Genomic DNA, 19526 nt, shown 5'->3' with positions numbered 1-19526 from the left:
CCATGCAAGAGACTAGAATGTTTATAAAGTCACACATCGATGCATGAGATGTCTACAGTTAGCCTATTTTAGGCAGGCGAGTGGGGGGTGGGGGGGTTGCCTAACCCTGGGACAGACTTGGTCCCTGGCATGGACTTCCTCCTGGCCTGGTTGTAATATACGTGCAGGGAGGGGGAGGAAAAGGTCTTGACTCTGGGGCTCAGCAGCTGCTGCTGAGGAGGACCCACTATGGTGTCCAGCCTGGGAGGAAGAGGCACATAGGAGGGTCAGATATATACACGCACACACACACACACACACACACACACATAGAGAGACAGACACACACGTGAATTAAGTGGAGAAGGTGAACATAGATATGAAGGTGTGTGTGTTTGTGTGTGTGTGTGTGTGTGTGTGTGTGTGTGTGTGTGTGTGTGTGTGTGTGTGTGTGTGTGTGTGTGTGTGTGTGTGTGTGTGTGTGTGTGTGTGTGTGTGTGTATCTCACCTAGTCTGTAGACTCTTGATTCTGCAGAGCATATCCAGGTGTCCTGCAGAGTACTGTTCTATCACATCTTTCACATCATACGGGCGCAGAGTCTCCTTAAACTTCTTCTTTGCTACATGAAACTTCATGATCCTGAGTGGAAAAGTGGTGAGAATCAAACAGAATCATGTCATTGTGCCATGATCTATCTACCTGTCATCTCTTAGTCAGCCACTAGAGGGAAACAACAGCTTAACTATGCATAAACCAGTATGTTGACAAGAAGCTGTCGTTACTTTAGCCTTTACCTTTTGTTTTCGGAGGTAAAATGAACATTACTCAAATACTATCACAAGAACATTATGAAACCGTAGCACATGTCATGTAAACAAAACCTGACTGAGCTATTTTGTAACCAAACCACACTAGAATTGTATTATCCCTGTACCTTAATGTACAAGCACAGCTACTGCTGAGTGAATAATATTGATGCAGGTAAGTGGCTCTCTACAGTTGGTTCATTCTGACCCCCTAATGGCTCCAGAACTGCTCCAGTTGCTCATTATCCTCACTGTATAAATGGAAACCATTATGACAGATGAGGTGCTGTGAAAACAGTTCTGACTGAGAGGGTGTCAACCCGACACCCTGGGAAAGTCAGGGACACGTCTCCACTCCCACTGCCCACAAAGGGGGCCTGCTGAGCAAGCAAGCTGGGCAAGGGGAGAGGGGGTCCTCTGGAGCAACAACCTGTGGGTGGGAATTGGGGTGTTGGCAGACAATCAAAATAGGACATCTTTTGACACCGCCAGAGAGAGGTGGGGGAGATGGAGAGTTAAAGGGAAATGGAAAAAGAGAGGGAGGGAGAGAGAGAAGAGGTAGTAAAAAGGAGCGTGAGGGAGGGCGATGGTGAAGGAGAGGGAGAGACAGTGCCAGTATGGTGGCCACATGAGTAAACAGAGACATGTTGTCGGGGTCAGAGTGAGTAAGGGGCCAGATGTAACAAAAAACACCCAAACTGTTCTCCCTGAGCCATCACTGGGTTAGCAGAATCCCCTTGAAGCACTGGGCTAGAACAACATAGAGGAGGCCCAAGCTCTGGATCTGCTGTATCTAAAAACCTCAGGAGCCCGAGGGGAGAGAGGGAGGTGAAGGAGCCCTGGAAGGCTCTATGTTTAAGTGAAGATTGTGGTCGGGGATGCGATTGCTATGTACACTGTTCAAAATAGTCATGTCCTGTACAAAATAAATAGAATGTTTTACAAAAGATTGTGTAAGAAAACAAAAGTCTACAGTATATAGGGATCTATATAGCGATATACAGTGAGCTCCAAAAGTATTGGAACAGTGACACGTTTGGTTGTTTTAGCTCTGTACTCCTTCACTTTGGATTTGAAATGACGCAATGACTATGAGGTTAAAGAGCAGACTGTCAGCTTTAATCTGAGGGTATTTTCATCCATATCAAGTGAACCGTTTAGAAATGACTGCACTTTTTGTACACAGTCCCCCCATTTTAAGGGAGAATAGAATGTTTCTAAATACTTCTACATTAATGTGGATGATACCATGATTACGGAGAGTCCTGAATTAATCGTGAATAATGATGAGTGAGAAAGTTACAGAGGCATAAATATCATCCCCCCAAAATGTTTTATTGTAACAGTGAGAGGTTAACATGTCTTGGGGATATGATTGTTGTGCGTCTGTACCACCCATCATTCAGGACTATGTGATTCCAAAATGACACAATACATTATTTACCATTCATTTCTACTGGGCACAAAATAATCTGAAACACAACCAAAACAAACAGCAAATGCATCCAAGTCTGTAAAGTCACAAGCTTGATGTCATTATTGCGTGTTAGGAATATGGGACCAAATATAAAAATGTTGACTACTTTAATACACTTAAGTGAATTTGTCCTTATTATTTTGGTCTCTAAAATGGGGGGACTGTGTATAAAAAGTGCTATAATTACTAAGCAGTTCACTCAATATGGATGAATCAAATCAAATCAAATGTATTTATATAGTCCTTCTTACATCAGCTGATATATGAAAGTGCTGTACAGAAACCCAGCCTAAAACCACAAACAGCAAGCAATGCAGGTGTAGAAACACGGGGGCTAGGAAAAACTCCCTAGAAAGGCCAAAACCTAGGAAGAAACCTAGAGAGGAACCAGGCTATGAGGGGTGGCCAGTCCTCTTCTGGCTGTGCCGGGTGGAGATTATAACAGAACATGGCCAAGATGTATATAGCCTCAAATTAAAGTTGACAGTGCACTTTAACCTCATAGTCATTGTATCATTTCAAATCCAAAGTGCTGGAGTACAGAGCAAAATCAACAAAATATTTTTCACTGTACGAATATTTTTAGAGCTCACTGTAGATAAGCACTCCTACCAGCTCTCACAATCTCACGTCAGAATTAGATGTTCATCCAAGTTTCACAAACGTCAAATTTCGGAGTTCTTCCAAACGTCAAATTTTGAAGTGTTTAAGAATAAGTTTAGTCATTAACTCAGAATTGTTAAGGTTAGGTTCAGGCATTAACTCCAAATTCTTAAGGTTAGGCATTAACTCCAAACGGTTAAGGTAAGGGTTATGGTTTGGGATAGACTTAAAACAAAAATATCAAAAACAACTTTCTATCTCTGGATTTGAACTTGCAACCTTTGGAATCAGAGGGAGATGCTTACACCCGTCCAAAACAGAAACATACTTCAAGGTAACAGAGCTCACTGTTGACCTTAGCGGCCGGTTTTCACGTCAGTATTCTACGTCGAATACTGACTTGTATCACGGGTGACCTGGCTGAAGCACTCACCTGACGGCTCTGATGACAGCCTTCAATGGAGCTGATAGGTCTTCCACGGTGACATCACAGTGGCAAACCCTGTCGCCGAATGCGTCATCATTCCCCATTCCTGTGTCCACTGAGAGACAGAAAGAAGTGTCAAGTTATTTATTTTTACATTTTTTCGGGGGTAGATCAGCTTTAACATTGCAGATAGATTGTCGCTTCGTTACAGACTTCCACTCCAAGCTGAAACTCAACAATATAATATTTATTTATCTTTTCCTCAAATGAAATTTGAAATCAAATCGTTATTGGTAACATACACATGGTTAGCAGATGTTGTTGTGAGTGTGGCGAAATACTTATGCTTCTAGATCCGACCGTGCATCAGTATCTAACAGGTAATATCTAACAATTACACAACAAAACCTAATACACACAATCTAGTAAAGGAATGGGATGAGAATATAGAAGTATAAAATATATGGATGAGCAGTGACAGAGCGGCTAAGATGCAATAGATAGTAAAGAACAGATAGTGAAGGATACAGTATACAGTATATACATATGAGATGAGTAATGCGAGATATACAGTATATACAGTACATAGGCATACAAAGGCCCATTATCAGCAACCATCACTCCTGTGTTCCATTGGCACGTTGTGTTAGCTAATCCAAGTTTATCATTTTAAAAGGCTAATTGATCATTAGAAAACTATTTTGCAATTATGTTAGCACAGCTGAAAACTGTTGTCTTGATTTAAGAGGCAATAAAACTAGTCTTTAGACTAGTTGAGTATCTGGAACATCAGCATTTGTGGGTTTGATTACAGCCTCAAAATGGCCAGAAACAAATAACTTTCTTTCGAAACTCATCAGTCTTTTCTTGTTCTCAGAAATGAAGGCTATTCCATGCAAGAAATTGCCAAGAAACTGAAGATCTCGAACAATGCTGTGTAGTACTCCCTTTACAGAACAGCGCAAACTAGCTCTAACCAGAATAGAAAGAGGAGTGGGAGGCCCCGGTGCTCAAGTACATTAGTGTCTAGTTTGAGAAACAGACGCCTCACAAGTCCTCAACTGGCAGCTTCATTAAATGGTACCCACAAAACACCAGTCTCAACGTCAACAGTGAAGAGGTGACACCAGGATGCTGGCCTTCTAGGCAGAGTTGCAAAGAAAAAGCCATATCTCAGACTGGCCAATAAAAAGAAAAGATTAAGATGGGCTGGCAGCTTACTGCATGTAATCTCTGCACTTAAATAGCGAATGGAGGACGGTTAATTTTCATGCCAGCCAGGTAGGCTATACTCCTGTTGTAAATAAGAAGCAATGTGCTTAATATTAGAAAAGTTGAGAAATAAATAGAGTCAGCCTATAGAAAGCTGATGGGATCCTCCTCTTTTTAATAGAGGCCATCACTCAGTTTTTCTCAAGTAATTTCAAAGCCTATAGAAATGTTGCGCAAGAGGAGCTTATGGGCTCTCATGAAGTGTTTGATTAGATTTTCGATTACATTTGCATTGATGTCAGAGTGATTAGAGGGACAATAGAGTGCTGAGTATCAGGCAGTTAGCTAGTTTGGTAGGCTACTAATGACCATCAGCAGCATCAGAGTTTGGAGAAGCTTAATTACTGTGACTAAACGGTCACGTGGAATTTTACTGCCTTCATGACTCGTGACCGTCAGTGTGGTGGTAATACAGTCACCGCAACAGCTCTAGACTCTCCCCTTGTGGACTTCTTAAAAAGCACATACTGTATACAAACACATAAACCCACACATACGCAGACACACAGAGGCACACATCCTCTCTACTCACCCTCGGAGGGTGCGGTGCGTGATTGACTCTTGAGGCGCAGGGAGGGTCTAAAGCGTGTGCGGTCGTTGAAGCTCCAGCTCTTCTGCACCTTGGCAGGGCTGGTTCCTGTGTTAGCACCTGCCACATCGTTGCCTGGGGAACAGCGTCGGTCGTTGTTGATGGATGTCTGGCGGCTCTTCATGCTCTGGCCGCGAGGGCTTGCCATCCGTACCCGCTCCTTAAAGCTCAACTTTGTACTGTAGAGAGAAAGAGAGAGAGGAAGAGAGAGAGGGAGAGAGTGAGAACAAAAGCCTGTTATTATGCATTCCACCTGAGAGAGAAAAATGTGTGCCGACAAAGCAAACTCACAGTGTAGTGAACTGTCCTTTCCTCAAAACCAAACACGCTCACCTCATCCACAACACACTTAGAGTACCCCATCTGCTCTCTAAGAGAGTGGTCCCTAACCCCGGTCCTGAGGAACTACAGATATAGAATCTTAATTAGAGCTAGTTTGCCACAGCAGGAAAATAATCCTGCAGCAACAGGAAGTGTAAAATGTGTAGATTATAAATAATGGAAAATCAAGTCTGAAATTTCAAAATGGAAATTAAAACTTCAAAAGCCTTTTTAAACTTCAAATACACTACACTTTTAAAATGTCCCGCATCGAAGGAGAGTTCTCCTGCAACAGGATGATCAAATGAAGATCCTACATCTGTATAGGATGTGCAGGATTTTTCTCCAGCCCAGCACTAAAGCAGCTGAATCAGCTGGGTGGAAACAGAAGTCTACACTCTTAGAAAATAAGTTGCTACGTAGAACCATAAAGTGTACTTTATTGTCCCTACATTCAAGTGGAACCCTTCACTAATACAAGGGTTCTACCTGGAACCAAAAAAGGGTCTCCTATGGTGACAAACAAAGAACCCTTTTTTATAAGAGTGTACACACATTGTAGCTCTCTAGGACCGCTAACTCTTGTGGACTACTGTTGTAGAGAGCAGTTGCAGTAGTACGACACTGACCACTGTTCTAAGACAAAGATAATTACCAGGGAAAACTGCAAGATTTACAATTCATATTGATGCAAAGAATCACTGTTCCTACTACTTAAACTGTAGGCTACTATTTCTGTATCTCTAGGACACTTAGACCTGTATTGTGCCGATGGGCCTGTGCTTAGACGTAGTGTAGACTTATGGCCAGGTGGGGGGGGTGCAGAGAGCCCCTAACTGAAACACACTCTAAACCCCCCCCTGCCATGGCAACCGGACAAGCATGCAATGCTGTGCATCAATCAGATGGCGTGACAGCAAGCCCAATGCTCAGGCTTGATTCTGCAGGCACTAATGATCAGTGAGCCAACTCCCAGATTCAGACTAAAGTTTTTGTGGAAACTTCAGGAGGGAATATCGCACTCCAGTAACGATAAGGAAGTTATTAACGATAACAGGGACCTTGCCCAAGCCTAGATCAATGAAGATGCATCAATGCAGTGTGGGTTGTGTGGAAGACAGGGATCAGTGGGGTCAAAGGTCAGTCATGGTGGTTGCAACCATTTTTTATGAATTCATGCAGTGACACCATGCAGCCAAGCTGAGCGACCTCAGCAGACCAATGGAGATCGAGATGGACTGTATATTTCAGAGATTAAGGACTGTATTAAGAGTGCAGATTTCTACACACAGAACTACTTCCGATACCCAAGGGGACCAGGGTACAGTTATTTAGGGGTTGTGTCTGATAAGGGGATCCAAGGGAGGTGGGGGTCAAAATCAACAGGCAACAGGCAGCAATCCCATTAGACAAGCAAAGGGCAAATACAATAGTCTCATTGAAGGGAAGGGGGTAGGTGGCAGTTTGGGGGTTCTCTCATCATCCTCCATGCACTTGGCAGTTAGAAGGCATTCCCAGAGATCATGTGACCAGGGAGGAGCGGATGCTGGGTATTGGGTACCTCCTACATTTCCGTGTGTAATACCTTCTGAAGCGCCTCCTATTACTATGACCCTTACTAGGGGGGTAGGGAGGAAGACAAATAGAGGAGGAAGGGGTTAACACACCATGGAGTAGGAAAGGGAGGGATGAGAGACATCTGTACGGTCAATACTGTCAGAAGTTTAAACTTTTTATGTATCTCACATTCCATGTTGTTAGTGCTGAAGCATAAATATAACTGGGATTATATGGCTCACATACATTTAGCTGTAGGCCTAGGAGTTTACATAAAAAATATGAAGGTTCATTTGTGGTGGTTATGCCCTTAGACTCTACACTCTTAGAAAAAAAGGTGCTATCTAGAACCTAAAAGGGGTCTTTGGCTGTCCCCATAGGAGAACCCTTTGAAGAACCATTTTTGGTTCTAGGTAGAACCCTATTGGGATAGGGTTCAGAAGCCTTTCCTCAGAGTGTTCTACATGGAACCCAAAATATTTCTACCTGGAACTAAAAAAGGGTTCCTACCTGGAACCAAAAAGGGACAGCCGAAGAACCCTTTTGGAACCCTTTTTTTCGTTTCAAGAGTCTAGATTGTCAGAAGTCATAAGTTGTGAAGAAAAGATTCCAAAAGAGCAGAATAAGCAGACACACCCCCAATCTCATATTCTCACACCTTCTGTATACACATACATACACACACACACACACCCCCAATCTCATATTCTCACACCTTCTGTATACACATACATACACACACACACACACACCCAGTCTCATATTCTCACACCTTCTGTATACCCATACATACACACACACACACACCCCCAGTCTCATATTCTCACACCTTCTGTATACACATACATACACACACACACACACCCCCAGTCTCATATTCTCACACCTTCTGTATACACATACATACACACACACACACACACACACACACACACACACACACACACACACACACACAGTCTCATATTCTCACACCTTCTGTATACCCATACATACACACACACACACACACACCCCCAGTCTCATATTCTCACACCTTCTGTATACACATACACACACACACACACACACACACACACACACACACACACACACACACACACACACACACACACACACACACACACACACACACACACACACACACACACACACACACACACACACACCCCCAGTCTCATATTCTCACACCTTCTGTATACCCATACATACACACACACACACACCCCCAGTCTCATATTCTCACACCTTCTGTATACACACACACACACACACACACACACACACACACACACACACACACACACACACACACAGTGTTTAGCTGGTTGAGTTTATACGTCTGTAAAGGAACTAATAACATTATCTAAGTTCTAAACCCTTGATGTGAGCGATGCTTAGGAAAAATGTAATTGTACAGCTAATTGTAAAGTATAAATTTAAGTGCATGAAAAGATGGGGTATAATTATGATTTCAAAAGCTCTTGCATTATTGAGTAAACCACAACAGAAGTTCTTTGAGAAGCCAATGAAAGCATACAAAACCCCATGACTTCTAATAGCTTGGAGAATTAGCAGAGAATTACAGTTTGGTGTGTGTGTGTGTGTGTGTGTGTGTGTGTGTGTGTGTGTGTGTGTGTGTGTGTGTGGTGTGTGTGTGTGTGTGTGTGTGTGTGTGTGACTGCATCTGTGCTATGCATATGTCTCTCAACAGAAAATCCACATTTATAAAAGCTGCACTGGCATGACATGAGAAATCCACCGTTGCCAAAGGAGCACTGTATTGTAAAAACAATAACCAAAAATCATAATTAAAGTCACAAATCTCTCTGTCTCTCCCTCCTCCTCTCCTTGTCTCTCGGCCTGCCGACTGAGACCAGTGTTTGATGAGTTATATAAATACCCTTGGAATGGAAAAAGCGCGTCATGGTGCAGACATGGTACAGACGCCGGTTTGCACATACTGTAACACACACATATCATAGAAACACACACACTCAAACCCATACAGTGTAGAAATACACACACACACACACACACACACACACACACACACACACACACAAACAGTAAGTGTAGAAACACACTCAGATACTCTCTCAAACACACAAACATGGCAGAGACAGAGAGAAACGACCGGTACTGCATTCATGGTGGCTTGGAGAGGTGCAATGAGAGACAGAGACGGATACGCTAGAGAGCCTTTTCTCAAACCAAGACATCGACTTCCATAGCACTGCTGATTTTCATTTCCCCCTCTAACCAGGGACTGATTCTGACCTGGGACTCCCCGGTGATAGGAAGCTCTGGCCAAACAGTGACTTTCAAAACAATTTGAAAACAAGGGTTCAGTATCTACACTTGTAACAAACAGCATACGACTTCTTACTAGAGTGGACGTCATTGAATAAACGATTGCGCGACGTGTGTAGAGGTGAGAGCTACAAACCTGCTGGTTGTCTCGCCCTGTTCTTTCCTTTAGGTGTTAGTGAGAAAAGAGGAGAGAGAGACAAGGGAAGAGACATCAGTAGTTAATGACAGAGTCTACAGCAGGCCTGGGCAACTCCAGTCCTCGGGGGCCTGAATGGTGTCACAGCTCCAGCTAACACACCTGACTCCAATAATCATCATCTTCAGTTAAAAATGCAATCTTTTTAAATCAGGTGTGTTTGCTAGGGATGGGGGAAAAGTGTGACACCAATCAGGCCCCAGAGGACTGGAATTGCCCAGGCCTGGTCTACAGGGTCTCCCACCGGGACAGCGAGATGAAGACAAGAGGTCAGCCAGCTTCATAAGAAGAACACAAACCACCACAGTCAAAGCCTTGTGCAAGATAAATGTTGTCAGCTAGTTTGCAGAACATTGCAGCAGGTGCACATGCAAGCGATGGATGTGCCACATGACCGGGCTAGGAAAGCTCTGGTAAACAGAGATAGGAGGTAGAAATGTGTGTGTGTGTGTGTGTGTGTGTGTGTGTGTGTGTGTGTGTGTGTGTGTGTGTGTGTGTGTGTGTGTGTGTGTGTATGTGTCTGTGCATGTATTTCTGTGTATTTGTGATTGAATAAGCAGATGTCTGTGTTTGTGCCCACACTGTATGTAGACCTACAGAGGGTATGTGGGTGAAGGTATGCATGAGAGAGAGAGTGAGAGCAATAAAGCAGGTGATCCAGACAATATTACCAGGCTCCTCTCCTGTGCCCTTAAACACAGCCTAAAGCCTTCAGAGAAAACATGGATGTCATTTCTGGACAACATAAGTTGGAAAATGTTTGTTTGTACACTCGGTTTTACTTTCCATCTTTAAATGAATTAGCGAAAGCAAAGTATTTCAAAGTTTGGTTCTTTGTGTGTGGGCGCTTGGAAATATTGGACTATTTGATGACTGTGAGCCTTCCAAAAAATGACTGTAAAAGTACGGTATCCAATTAAAAGAAAAAAGAAATAAGTATACAGAGGAATGGCAAAAGTAGTTGCTGAGCTGATTAAACTAAAAAAGACACCCGACCACTAAAAAAGCAGAGAATGAAATTGTGAAAAAAGCTAGAAGAGCACAGAGACCAAATAGGAAAAGAGCAGAGCAGCAGCCATACTTTAGGTGTTACCTACTTTGCAGGACTGCAGGTATGCAACGCCTTCAAATGAGGCTTCCAGGTAGCTATGGAAACCGAGTTCTCATCAGCAGCATAACTACGCCAGACACACTACGTGCAGAGTCAACAGAAAACAAAAGAAAAACAAAAAGACAAAGGAGGGAGAAGTGGGGAGAAATGTTTTGTAAGACAAGGCCAGGGGGAACGGAGGAGGGTGGGAGGGAGGGAGAAAGGAAACAGAAAGAAAACAAAAAGAGAGTGATTAGTAAAACCGGTGGTATCAAGGCAGCATGGGGCGGGGGGAGGGGGGGATACATGCCTGAAGGGGGAGAGGGCGCCCTGGTAGTGCTGCCACGTGGCACTGAGGTAGGGACGGGCACCGTCTGTGGAGTAGAGCCGCCAAGCCGCCTGGGGGTACGAGTTGACACACGCAGACAGACACACATCGACGGGAGGAATAGCATCATGGTGAGGAGATGGGGTACACGTAATCATAAACACACTGAGGTGCACAACACATACACAGACAGACACACACATACAGTATACTGAACAAAAATATAAAAGCAGAATGCAGCAATTTCAAATATTTTACTGAGTTAAAGTTCATATAAGGAAATCAGTCAATTGAAATAAATGAATTAGGCCCTAATCTATGGATTTTACATGACTGGAAATACAGATATGCATCTGTATTTAAAAAAGGTAGGGGCATGGATCAGTCAGTATCTGGTGTGACCACCTTTTGCCTCATGCAGCGCAATACATCTCCTTTACATAGAGTGGTTCAGGCTTTTTCATCAGACCTGTGGAATGTTGTCCCACTCCTCTTCAATGGCTGTGCAAAGTTGCTGGATTTTGGCGGGAAATGGAACACGTTGTCGTACACGTCGATCCAGAGCGGCCCAAAAATGCTCAAAGGGAGACATGTCTGGTAAGTATTCAGGCCATGGAAGAACTGGGACATTTTCAGCTTCCAGGAATTGTGTACAGATCCTTGCGACATGGGGCCGTACATTATCATGCTGAAACATGAGGTGATGGCGGGGGATGAATGGCACCACACTGGGCCTCAGGATCTCTTCATGGTACCTCTGTGTATTCAAATTGCCATTAATAAAATGCAATTGCGTTCGATGTCCATAGCTTATGCCTGCCCATACCATAGCCCCAATGCCACCATGGGGCACTCTGTTCACAATGTTGATATCAGCAAGCCCGGTACGGTACAGTTGAAACCGGGATTCATCCGTGAAGAGCACACTTCTCCAGCGTGCCAGTGGCCATCGAAGGTGAGCATTTGCCCACTGAAGTCGGTTACGACGCCGAACTGCAGTCAGGTTAAAACCCTTGCTAGGAAGACGAGCATGCAGATGAGCTTCCCTGAGATGGTTTCTGACATTTTGTGCAGAAAATCTTCGGTTCTTCAGCTGTCCGGGTGGTTGGCATCAGACGATCCCGCAGGTAAACAAGACAGATGTGGAGGTTGTGGGCTGGCGTGGTTACACGTGGTCTGCGGTTGTGAGGCCGGTTGGACGTACTGCCAAGTTCTCTTAAACAACATTGAAGGCTGCTTATGGTAGAGAAATAAGCTTTTTGTGAGTATGGAACATTTCTGGGATATTTAAATTCAGCTCATGAAACTTGGGACCAACACTTTACATGTTGCATTTATATTTTTGTTCAGAACAAAGGGGACACAATAGTGAAAGACCAGTACAAAGAAACAACAGCAATAACACATCCCTGCCAACAGAAGATATACTGGAAGTCTGTCTGTGGAGGAAAAAATATCTGGTTAGGAGAAGTGTTCCACATCAACTCAGCCATACTATACAGATAGGATAAATAGAGTACAATGCTGAATTAGTTGACGGTTTGCAGGCCTTAAAGCAATGGAAAAATGGAGCTAAATATATGAATCAAACGAGAAGCCTAATCGTTTTTTCTGCTTGATGGCAAAAGCTCTATAAAAACAAGATCTGTGTGTTTGTTTTGTGGAGTTTATTGTCTATGTTGAGTTGATGGTGTATTTTAATAGTCCGGGTCTTGTCTGTTAGGATGAGCTTTGGCGTAGAGGTAAATCCACCCTGGGAATAGCTCTGGTGGAAACAGCTCATAAATATCAGCCCTGTATTGCCTTTGGACCTGAGAGAGGACAAAGAGTCTCAGCTACGGTTAGATATCAAATGCACACACACACACACGCGCGCACACACACACACACACACACACAGAACAGTTCAATCATATCTGGTGATGGACTTGTGTGTGTTGTGTACCTGGATGAGGCTGGCTGCTGGGTTCCTCCTCTTCTCAAAGTGTTTTTGTCTGTGCTGCTCCTGTACCTTCAGGGCAAAACCTGAGCCCAGGATACCCTGCACACACACAAAGGACCACGTTCAATCACTCAACGTCAAATTGTGCGTGTGTGTGAGTGTGCGTGCGCGTGTGTCTCTCACAGCAGGCAGGGCGAAGAAGGAGATTCCCATCAGAGCAAAGCCAGCTGAGATCAGACGACCTGTCCATGTCTGAGGAGTCTTGTCTCCATAGCCGATAGTCGTCAGGGTGATCTGTTCACACACGTCAACATCACAGAGTTCAGAGGTAACCAAACGATTTTCCCACAAAGCCAGTTTGTAGTATTTTGGGTCAATTTACATTTTCAATTCAGTCAATTCAGGTAGTGAAATGTACTTCCTGGATAGAAAAACCCACTGTATAGAGCTCTTGAGGACCAGAATTGAATAACACTGCACTTGTGTGTGTGAATTTCAGTGACCCCCTTTCTCTTCCTGTCCCTGTCTCCCTTGCACATCTAATACCCCAGTCTCGCCCGACAGACACTGGAAATTACATTCATCGATTGGGTCATTTTAGCGCGTCTGAAGCCCTGGGCATTCATTAATTGTGTTGACATTGTATAAGGTCTAGCAAGAAGCGCCTGGGAGGTGTTTGAAGACCAGCCAAGCATGATCTTGTAGCGGTGTCATTAAGGTGTCTTAAGGTCATATTATAGACTGGTCGGCAAATCCAGTAATGAACATAAAGCTACTCTTTCTTTTAGACTTTCAGAGATGTCCTGGTTAGGTTGTTTGTTTTCTATCTGCTTAAACTTCAGTCCTGTGAATATTGGTATGGGCTATGTAGAAACATATTGATCAATCTCTGTGCGTGTGTGGTGTGGTGTGGTGTGGTGTGTGTGTGGGGGGGGGGGGCTCACCGTGCCCCACCACAGAGCATCAGCATAGGTGGCAAAGTCTTTGTTGAACTCCTTCTCCACGAGGTAGACCAGGAACGAAGAGAAGATGAGCACCAGGAACCCAATGTACCAGGCTGTCACCAACTCCTATAGGAAATCAATGATTATGATCAAACAAATACATCAAATCTCACTGTATTGGTTGTGTAGCCTAATAGCAACTTAAACCCCTAAAGTGCAAGTTGTAGTGACAGAGACAAGGAAAGATTCACTAGGAAGAACATGAGAGGAACCAGACAGTAGAGGGGGAGCGCATCCTTCTATTTTTTCAAGAAGGTCAGAGTACATAGGACCATCTAGGCCAGACTGTTGGACTACAAATGTGGTTGTACCTTACTGTGTGCATAGACTACAGATCCCAGTAGTTTCCAGGTGCCCCCTCTGCGGTCCATACGCACCATCCGCAGGATCTGCAGGAAGCGAAGGCTACGCAATGCTGAGGTGGCAAAGATGTTACCTTGGCTACCAGCGGACACCACAGCAATGGAAGCTATGAGGACAATTATGTCTGGAAAGAGACAGAAAGATATAAAACGTACTTCAATACTTTTGTAGTATTTACAGTCTTGAAAACTTTCATGAGAGTCTAATGATAATGTATTGCAGTGCATATGAGTGATACACATAATACTATAACATGTTCCAAATAAGTTTGTCTGTGAAAATGTCCCCCACTCATCAGGCTGTTGGTGCCCAACACCAGAGAGCGTAGAGGGGGCCCGGGGCCTCAAACTGTGTTGATCTGGAGCTCTGAGACTGGTTAAGAAAATAGACACAGTGTACTGGATGAGTCATCACATGGATCTAACGTACCTAGTATTCACTTTCACACAATCAGAGAAGAAAGGAGAGATAGTGTGAGGGATTGATAAAGGGAGAATGAGAGGGGTAAAGAGGGTTCACACAAACCCCCATCTTTAGGGCCACGGTGATAGTCCTGAAGAACATACAAACCTCTACTGCTCCTACAGTACACTGGGATGATAGTGTGTTTCGTTCCAATTCACATCTATCACATTTCAGCAAACACATTTAAAGTTCTGAAACTCTAACCGTGGCTGGTTTTAGTCTATTGGGAGAAGAAAAAGATAGTGATCTATGTTCTTGTAAACTGTATTTATCCTTCTTTTATGAGAACTCAACGCCAGCTTCTGTTTTCTCTGTTTGTGTATTGAAGTACACCATCTGTCAATCAGAAGTCAGCCTTGAATATTGACAGTCTTGATGACCATCTCTCAACAACAAGACCTCATAGCTTCCATTCGAAATTCGACGTATTATGGATGAACGTCTATTTTTTGTGCATTACAGGGTTAAAACAGAAACAACTCAAAAGGTTAACAGTTTAGGCATTAATCCCGAGTGGTTAAGCTAAGGGCTATGGTTTGGGGATGGCTCCGCAAACCAACCGGCACTGTTTCCATCAAGTATCCTCAAGTATTCTCACGACTTGCTAGAGCATTGTGAACTGCCGTAGAGCAGTGGTCTGAGCAGTGTGCTTCGGCACTGAGCATCATGAGTTTGAGCCCAGTGTTGGGCAATCATTTTTCTTTTTTTGTGAACCACGAGGAAGGAATATATCGACATCAGGACCTTTCAAACGTCAAAATCGAAGTCTATTTCTAGTAATCAGGCTGCATCTCTTGGTGGACTGATAGGACCTTTGCAGTACAGCACACACACACACACACACACACACACACACACACACACACACACACACACACACACACACACACACAGTTACCTATGACACAGAAGGGTTTCCTGGCAAAGCGGAGGCGTCCCTGCCATCCCCTGTAGCGACAGCAGCAGCCTGCGCTCCATATCCTGATGATGTACTCCAGCCCAAACACCACGATCATCACAAACTCCTACAGGACACGCACGCACGCACACACGCACACACACAGTCGCAGCCCATTATTGAGAGTCGAGGCGAGGGGCAAAAGTTCAATATGCTGTAAATACCAGACAGTTGAAATAGAAAAGCCAGCAATTAATAATGATATTCAATAATCAATATACAGATGTTGGATCTTCATTTGACCCTATTTGTCGCGGAATAATCCTGCAGCAGGAGGATTTGGATGAATATTGAATATTTAGAGTCGCCGCCAGGAGGCAGTTAGAAGCGGTGTTTGCAGTCTATACAGTAACTTAGACTGCAGGTCTATGTAGGCCTCGGGTAGGCTACACCTCATCTTGTGTGAATTCTTATGTCGATTATAATAATATTTGTAGGGGGTAGACATATTTCATTTTCATTTTTTTTAGATGAATAGTTTTATTATACAGTACCAGTCAAAAGTCTGGACACACCTACTCATTCAAGGGTTTTTCTTTATTTGTACTATTTTCTACATTGTAGAATAATAGTGAAGACAACAAACTATAAAATAACTCATATGGAATCATGTAGTAACCAAAAAAGTGTTAAACAAATCTAAAGATATTTTATATTTCAGATTCTTCAAAGTAGCCACCTTTTGCCTTGATGTAAGCTTTGCACACTCTTGGCATTCTCTCAACCAGCTTCACCTTGAATGCTTTTCCAACAGTCTTGAAGGAGTTCTCACATATGCTGAGCACTTGTTGGCTGCTTTTCCTTCACTCTGTGGTCCAACTCATCCCAAACTATCTCAATTGGGTTGAGGTCAGGTGATTGTGGAGGCCAGGTCATCTGATGCAGCACTCCATTACTCTCCTTCTTGGTCAAATAGCCCTTACACAGCCTGGAGGTGTGTTGGGTCATTGTCCTGTAGAAAAACAAATGATAGTCATACTGCAGAATGCTGTGGTAGCCATGCTGGTCAAGTGTGCCTTGAATTCTAAATAAATCACTGACAGTGTCACCAGCAAAGCACCCCCACAACATCACACGTCCTCCTCCATGCTTCACGGTGGGAACCACACACGTGGAGATCATCCGTTCACTTACTCTTTGTCTCACAAAGACATGGCGGTTGGAACCAAAAACCTCAAATTTGGACTCATCAGACCATAGGAAAGATTTCCACCAGTCTAATGTCCATTGCTTGTGTTTCTTGGTCCAAGCAAGTCTCTTCTTCTTATTGGTGTCCTTTAGTAGTGGTTTCTGTTGAGATGTGTCTGTTACTTGAACTCTGTGAAGCATTTATTTTTTGTTATTTATTATTTGGGCTGCAATTTCTGAGGCTGGTAACTCTAATGAACTTTTCCTCTGCAACAGAGGTAACTCTCGGTCTTCCTTTCCTGTGGCGGTCCTCATGAGAGCCAGTTTCATCATAGCGCTTTATGGTTTTTGCGACTGCACTTGAAGAAACTTTCAAAGTTATTGAAATGTTCCGTATTGACTGACCTTCATGTCTTAAAGTAATGATGGACTGTCATTTCTCTTTGCTTATTTGAGCTGTTCTTGCCATAATATGGACTTGGTCTTTTACCAAATAGGGCTATCTTCTGCATACCAACCCTACCTTGTCACAACATAACTGATTGGCTCAAACGCATTAAGAAGGAAATAAATTACACAAATTAACAAGGCACACCTGTTAATTGAAATGCATTCCAGGTGACTACCTCATGAAGCTGGTTGAGAAAATACCAAGAGTGTGCAAAGTTGTCATCAAGGCAAAGGATGGCCGACTTTGAAGAATCTGAAATATTAGATATATTTTGATTTGTTCAACACTTTTTTGGTTACTATCTTACTGTTAAAATTAAAATAAAAAAATAATTTTAGTTAATGCACTTTGAACTGGGTTATCAAATCTGATCATTTGAGACATCGTTATCAGAGATGGGGATTGGAATGATGTACAGTATGGGGTTACATTGAGGGGTTACAGTGAGGGGTTACAGTGAGGGTTTAGAGTGAGGAGTTAGAGTGTATAAAAGCACCCAGGGTTGAATCAGTGGGTCACAGTACTGTTAAAACAGTAAGTAAGTAAGTGTATATTTTGCATTTGTGAAATTATTTTGATGTGATATGAAAGTAAAGGTCTTCATGTTTCTAGAACCATATAGCAATTGAGAATCGATTCATGTTTAGATGGAGTATTTGGCTGTTTTGGCAGCCAGAGCCAGTTAACTTCTGAAAATAACCCACTCATAGGCTCGGTCGTGCCATGACATTGTTATGAACGTTCTATAGCCGCCCTCTCAAGCCCAGTCATTCTGGACGGAGGCTAACTACTGTTTAGTCTAACATACACTATAGTTTCTGGAAATACGATGACATTGATAAAGTAGTCAAATATTTAGGAGGAAACAACTTTGCCAGCATTATCATGTCGTCAAATTTACTTTAGACAGATGACAATGTTGTCATTAGCTAGCAAAGTTCTTAAAAAAAACACATTTGTTTAAGCAAGTCAGCCATATCAGCTATGTTTTTTTTAAAGGCAGTAAATGAGGCTGAATAAACGGTTTCGCTGCCAGACAAGGCTCCGCTGATAGCCAGGTGTAGCAGTGGTAAGGTGTTGGGACTGCTGTTGGGACTCTGCTGTTGGGACAGCTTTATGTAGGCCCTAACAGTTTGTGGGCACCATTTGTCACCGTTATATAGTGCAATTAATGTATTGTTTAGTTTCGTGTTGTGTTGTGTAGTGGCTTTGATGGAATACATCCAAGGACCTTATTCATGGCTTACATGTTTCGTAACAATATTGTTTTTAACGTTAATTTGGACTGATGGCCGACTGAGCATTCTACCCAATGCATCGTCAATGAGTACTGATGAAGATTTCATCAAAAGTGCATTACAGTGGCTTGGAAATACATTGACATTCAGGAGGCAAATAATAAAGGAGGCAAATAATTAGTAGGAAAATCTTTCATCATCATTTTGAAGTCACCAGGTTGACTTTAAATGCACTATAATGTTATAACTATAACGTTATCTATCTAGCTAAGATTAAGGGGAGGCTTAAGGGGATGTATTCTACTATTCTACTGACAATTGAGATGGCATAAGGGAACAACAAGTAGATAAGAGGCAATAAGAGACAATCAGCATAAGAGGCAATCCATAATTTCGATTAAGACATTAATGAGCGAGCTAGGGCGGACGTTTTCAATATAACTATTTGTTCAGCACTTTTGAAATGTACAGTGACAGAATTCAGAGCATGGGCCGTTCTTATAGTGTTCTCCCTGTACACCAAGTCAGAACCGTAGGATAAATAAAGGGGCCACAAAAGCAGACAATGAAAGCTCTTACAATATTCGATGATTACATTTCTCTAAAACAGGTCATAGGCTACACGTGCACCACCAAGTCAGAACAGTAGGCGCAATTAAGAGGGGAAAATAGACCCAATTATTAGGGTGAGGCAGATGGGCTACTAACAGCTTACGACACAACATACACTTAGTAATACTTTCTTAGCTACAGTATGCATATCTCCCTGGCATATTTCATAATTTATGCAGCAGCATAGAAGCATTTTTGGACTGACCTTGTTGTGCTGTACCCACTTGAACAGGAAGGTGGCGTGGTGGTCCTTTGTGGGCAAATTTTGTTATCTGGCATTCTCTAGATTTATGGTGCTTTCAAGACAACTGGGAACTGGGAAAAAACTAGGTTAAATCATGATGACATCATTATGACTTACAATTCTGAGTTGGATGACCGTTCAAAGTGTGTTTTCCCAGTCGGA

At 43.0% G+C, this 19526-nt stretch overlaps 1 protein-coding gene across 12 annotated transcripts in view; it reads right to left on the bottom strand.

The window, feature by feature from the left end:
* The window catches only part of LOC106606915 (potassium voltage-gated channel subfamily KQT member 5), a 147326-nt gene that overhangs the window by 6679 nt on the left and 121121 nt on the right, over positions 1-19526 (bottom strand). For 3 of the 12 annotated variants that reach the window (XM_014203384.3, XM_014203469.3, XM_014203398.3), the window contains exons 3-14: positions 15632-15758; positions 14217-14392; positions 13846-13971; positions 13085-13195; positions 12905-13000; positions 10639-10733; positions 9482-9508; positions 7037-7093; positions 5098-5333; positions 3300-3408; positions 488-619; positions 106-240 (exon numbers count right to left, since the gene is read on the bottom strand). In XM_014203384.3, coding sequence (XP_014058859.3) covers positions 106-240; positions 488-619; positions 3300-3408; positions 5098-5333; positions 7037-7093; positions 9482-9508; positions 10639-10733; positions 12905-13000; positions 13085-13195; positions 13846-13971; positions 14217-14392; positions 15632-15758 — 1427 coding nt within the window. Of the gene's footprint in view, positions 1-105; positions 241-487; positions 620-3299; positions 3409-5097; positions 5334-7036; positions 7094-9481; positions 9509-10638; positions 10734-10941; positions 11031-12904; positions 13001-13084; positions 13196-13845; positions 13972-14216; positions 14393-15631; positions 15759-19526 lie in introns of all 12 variants that reach the window. The other 9 variants (XM_014203394.3, XM_014203407.3, XM_014203475.3 and 6 more) reach the window with 7 other exon arrangements.

The sequence above is a fragment of the Salmo salar genome, chromosome 01 (assembly GCF_965601325.2).
Source record: "Salmo salar chromosome 01, fSalSal1, whole genome shotgun sequence".
NCBI classification, from domain to species: Eukaryota; Metazoa; Chordata; class Actinopteri; order Salmoniformes; family Salmonidae; genus Salmo; species Salmo salar.
This window is presented reverse-complemented; position numbering and strand designations above follow the sequence as displayed.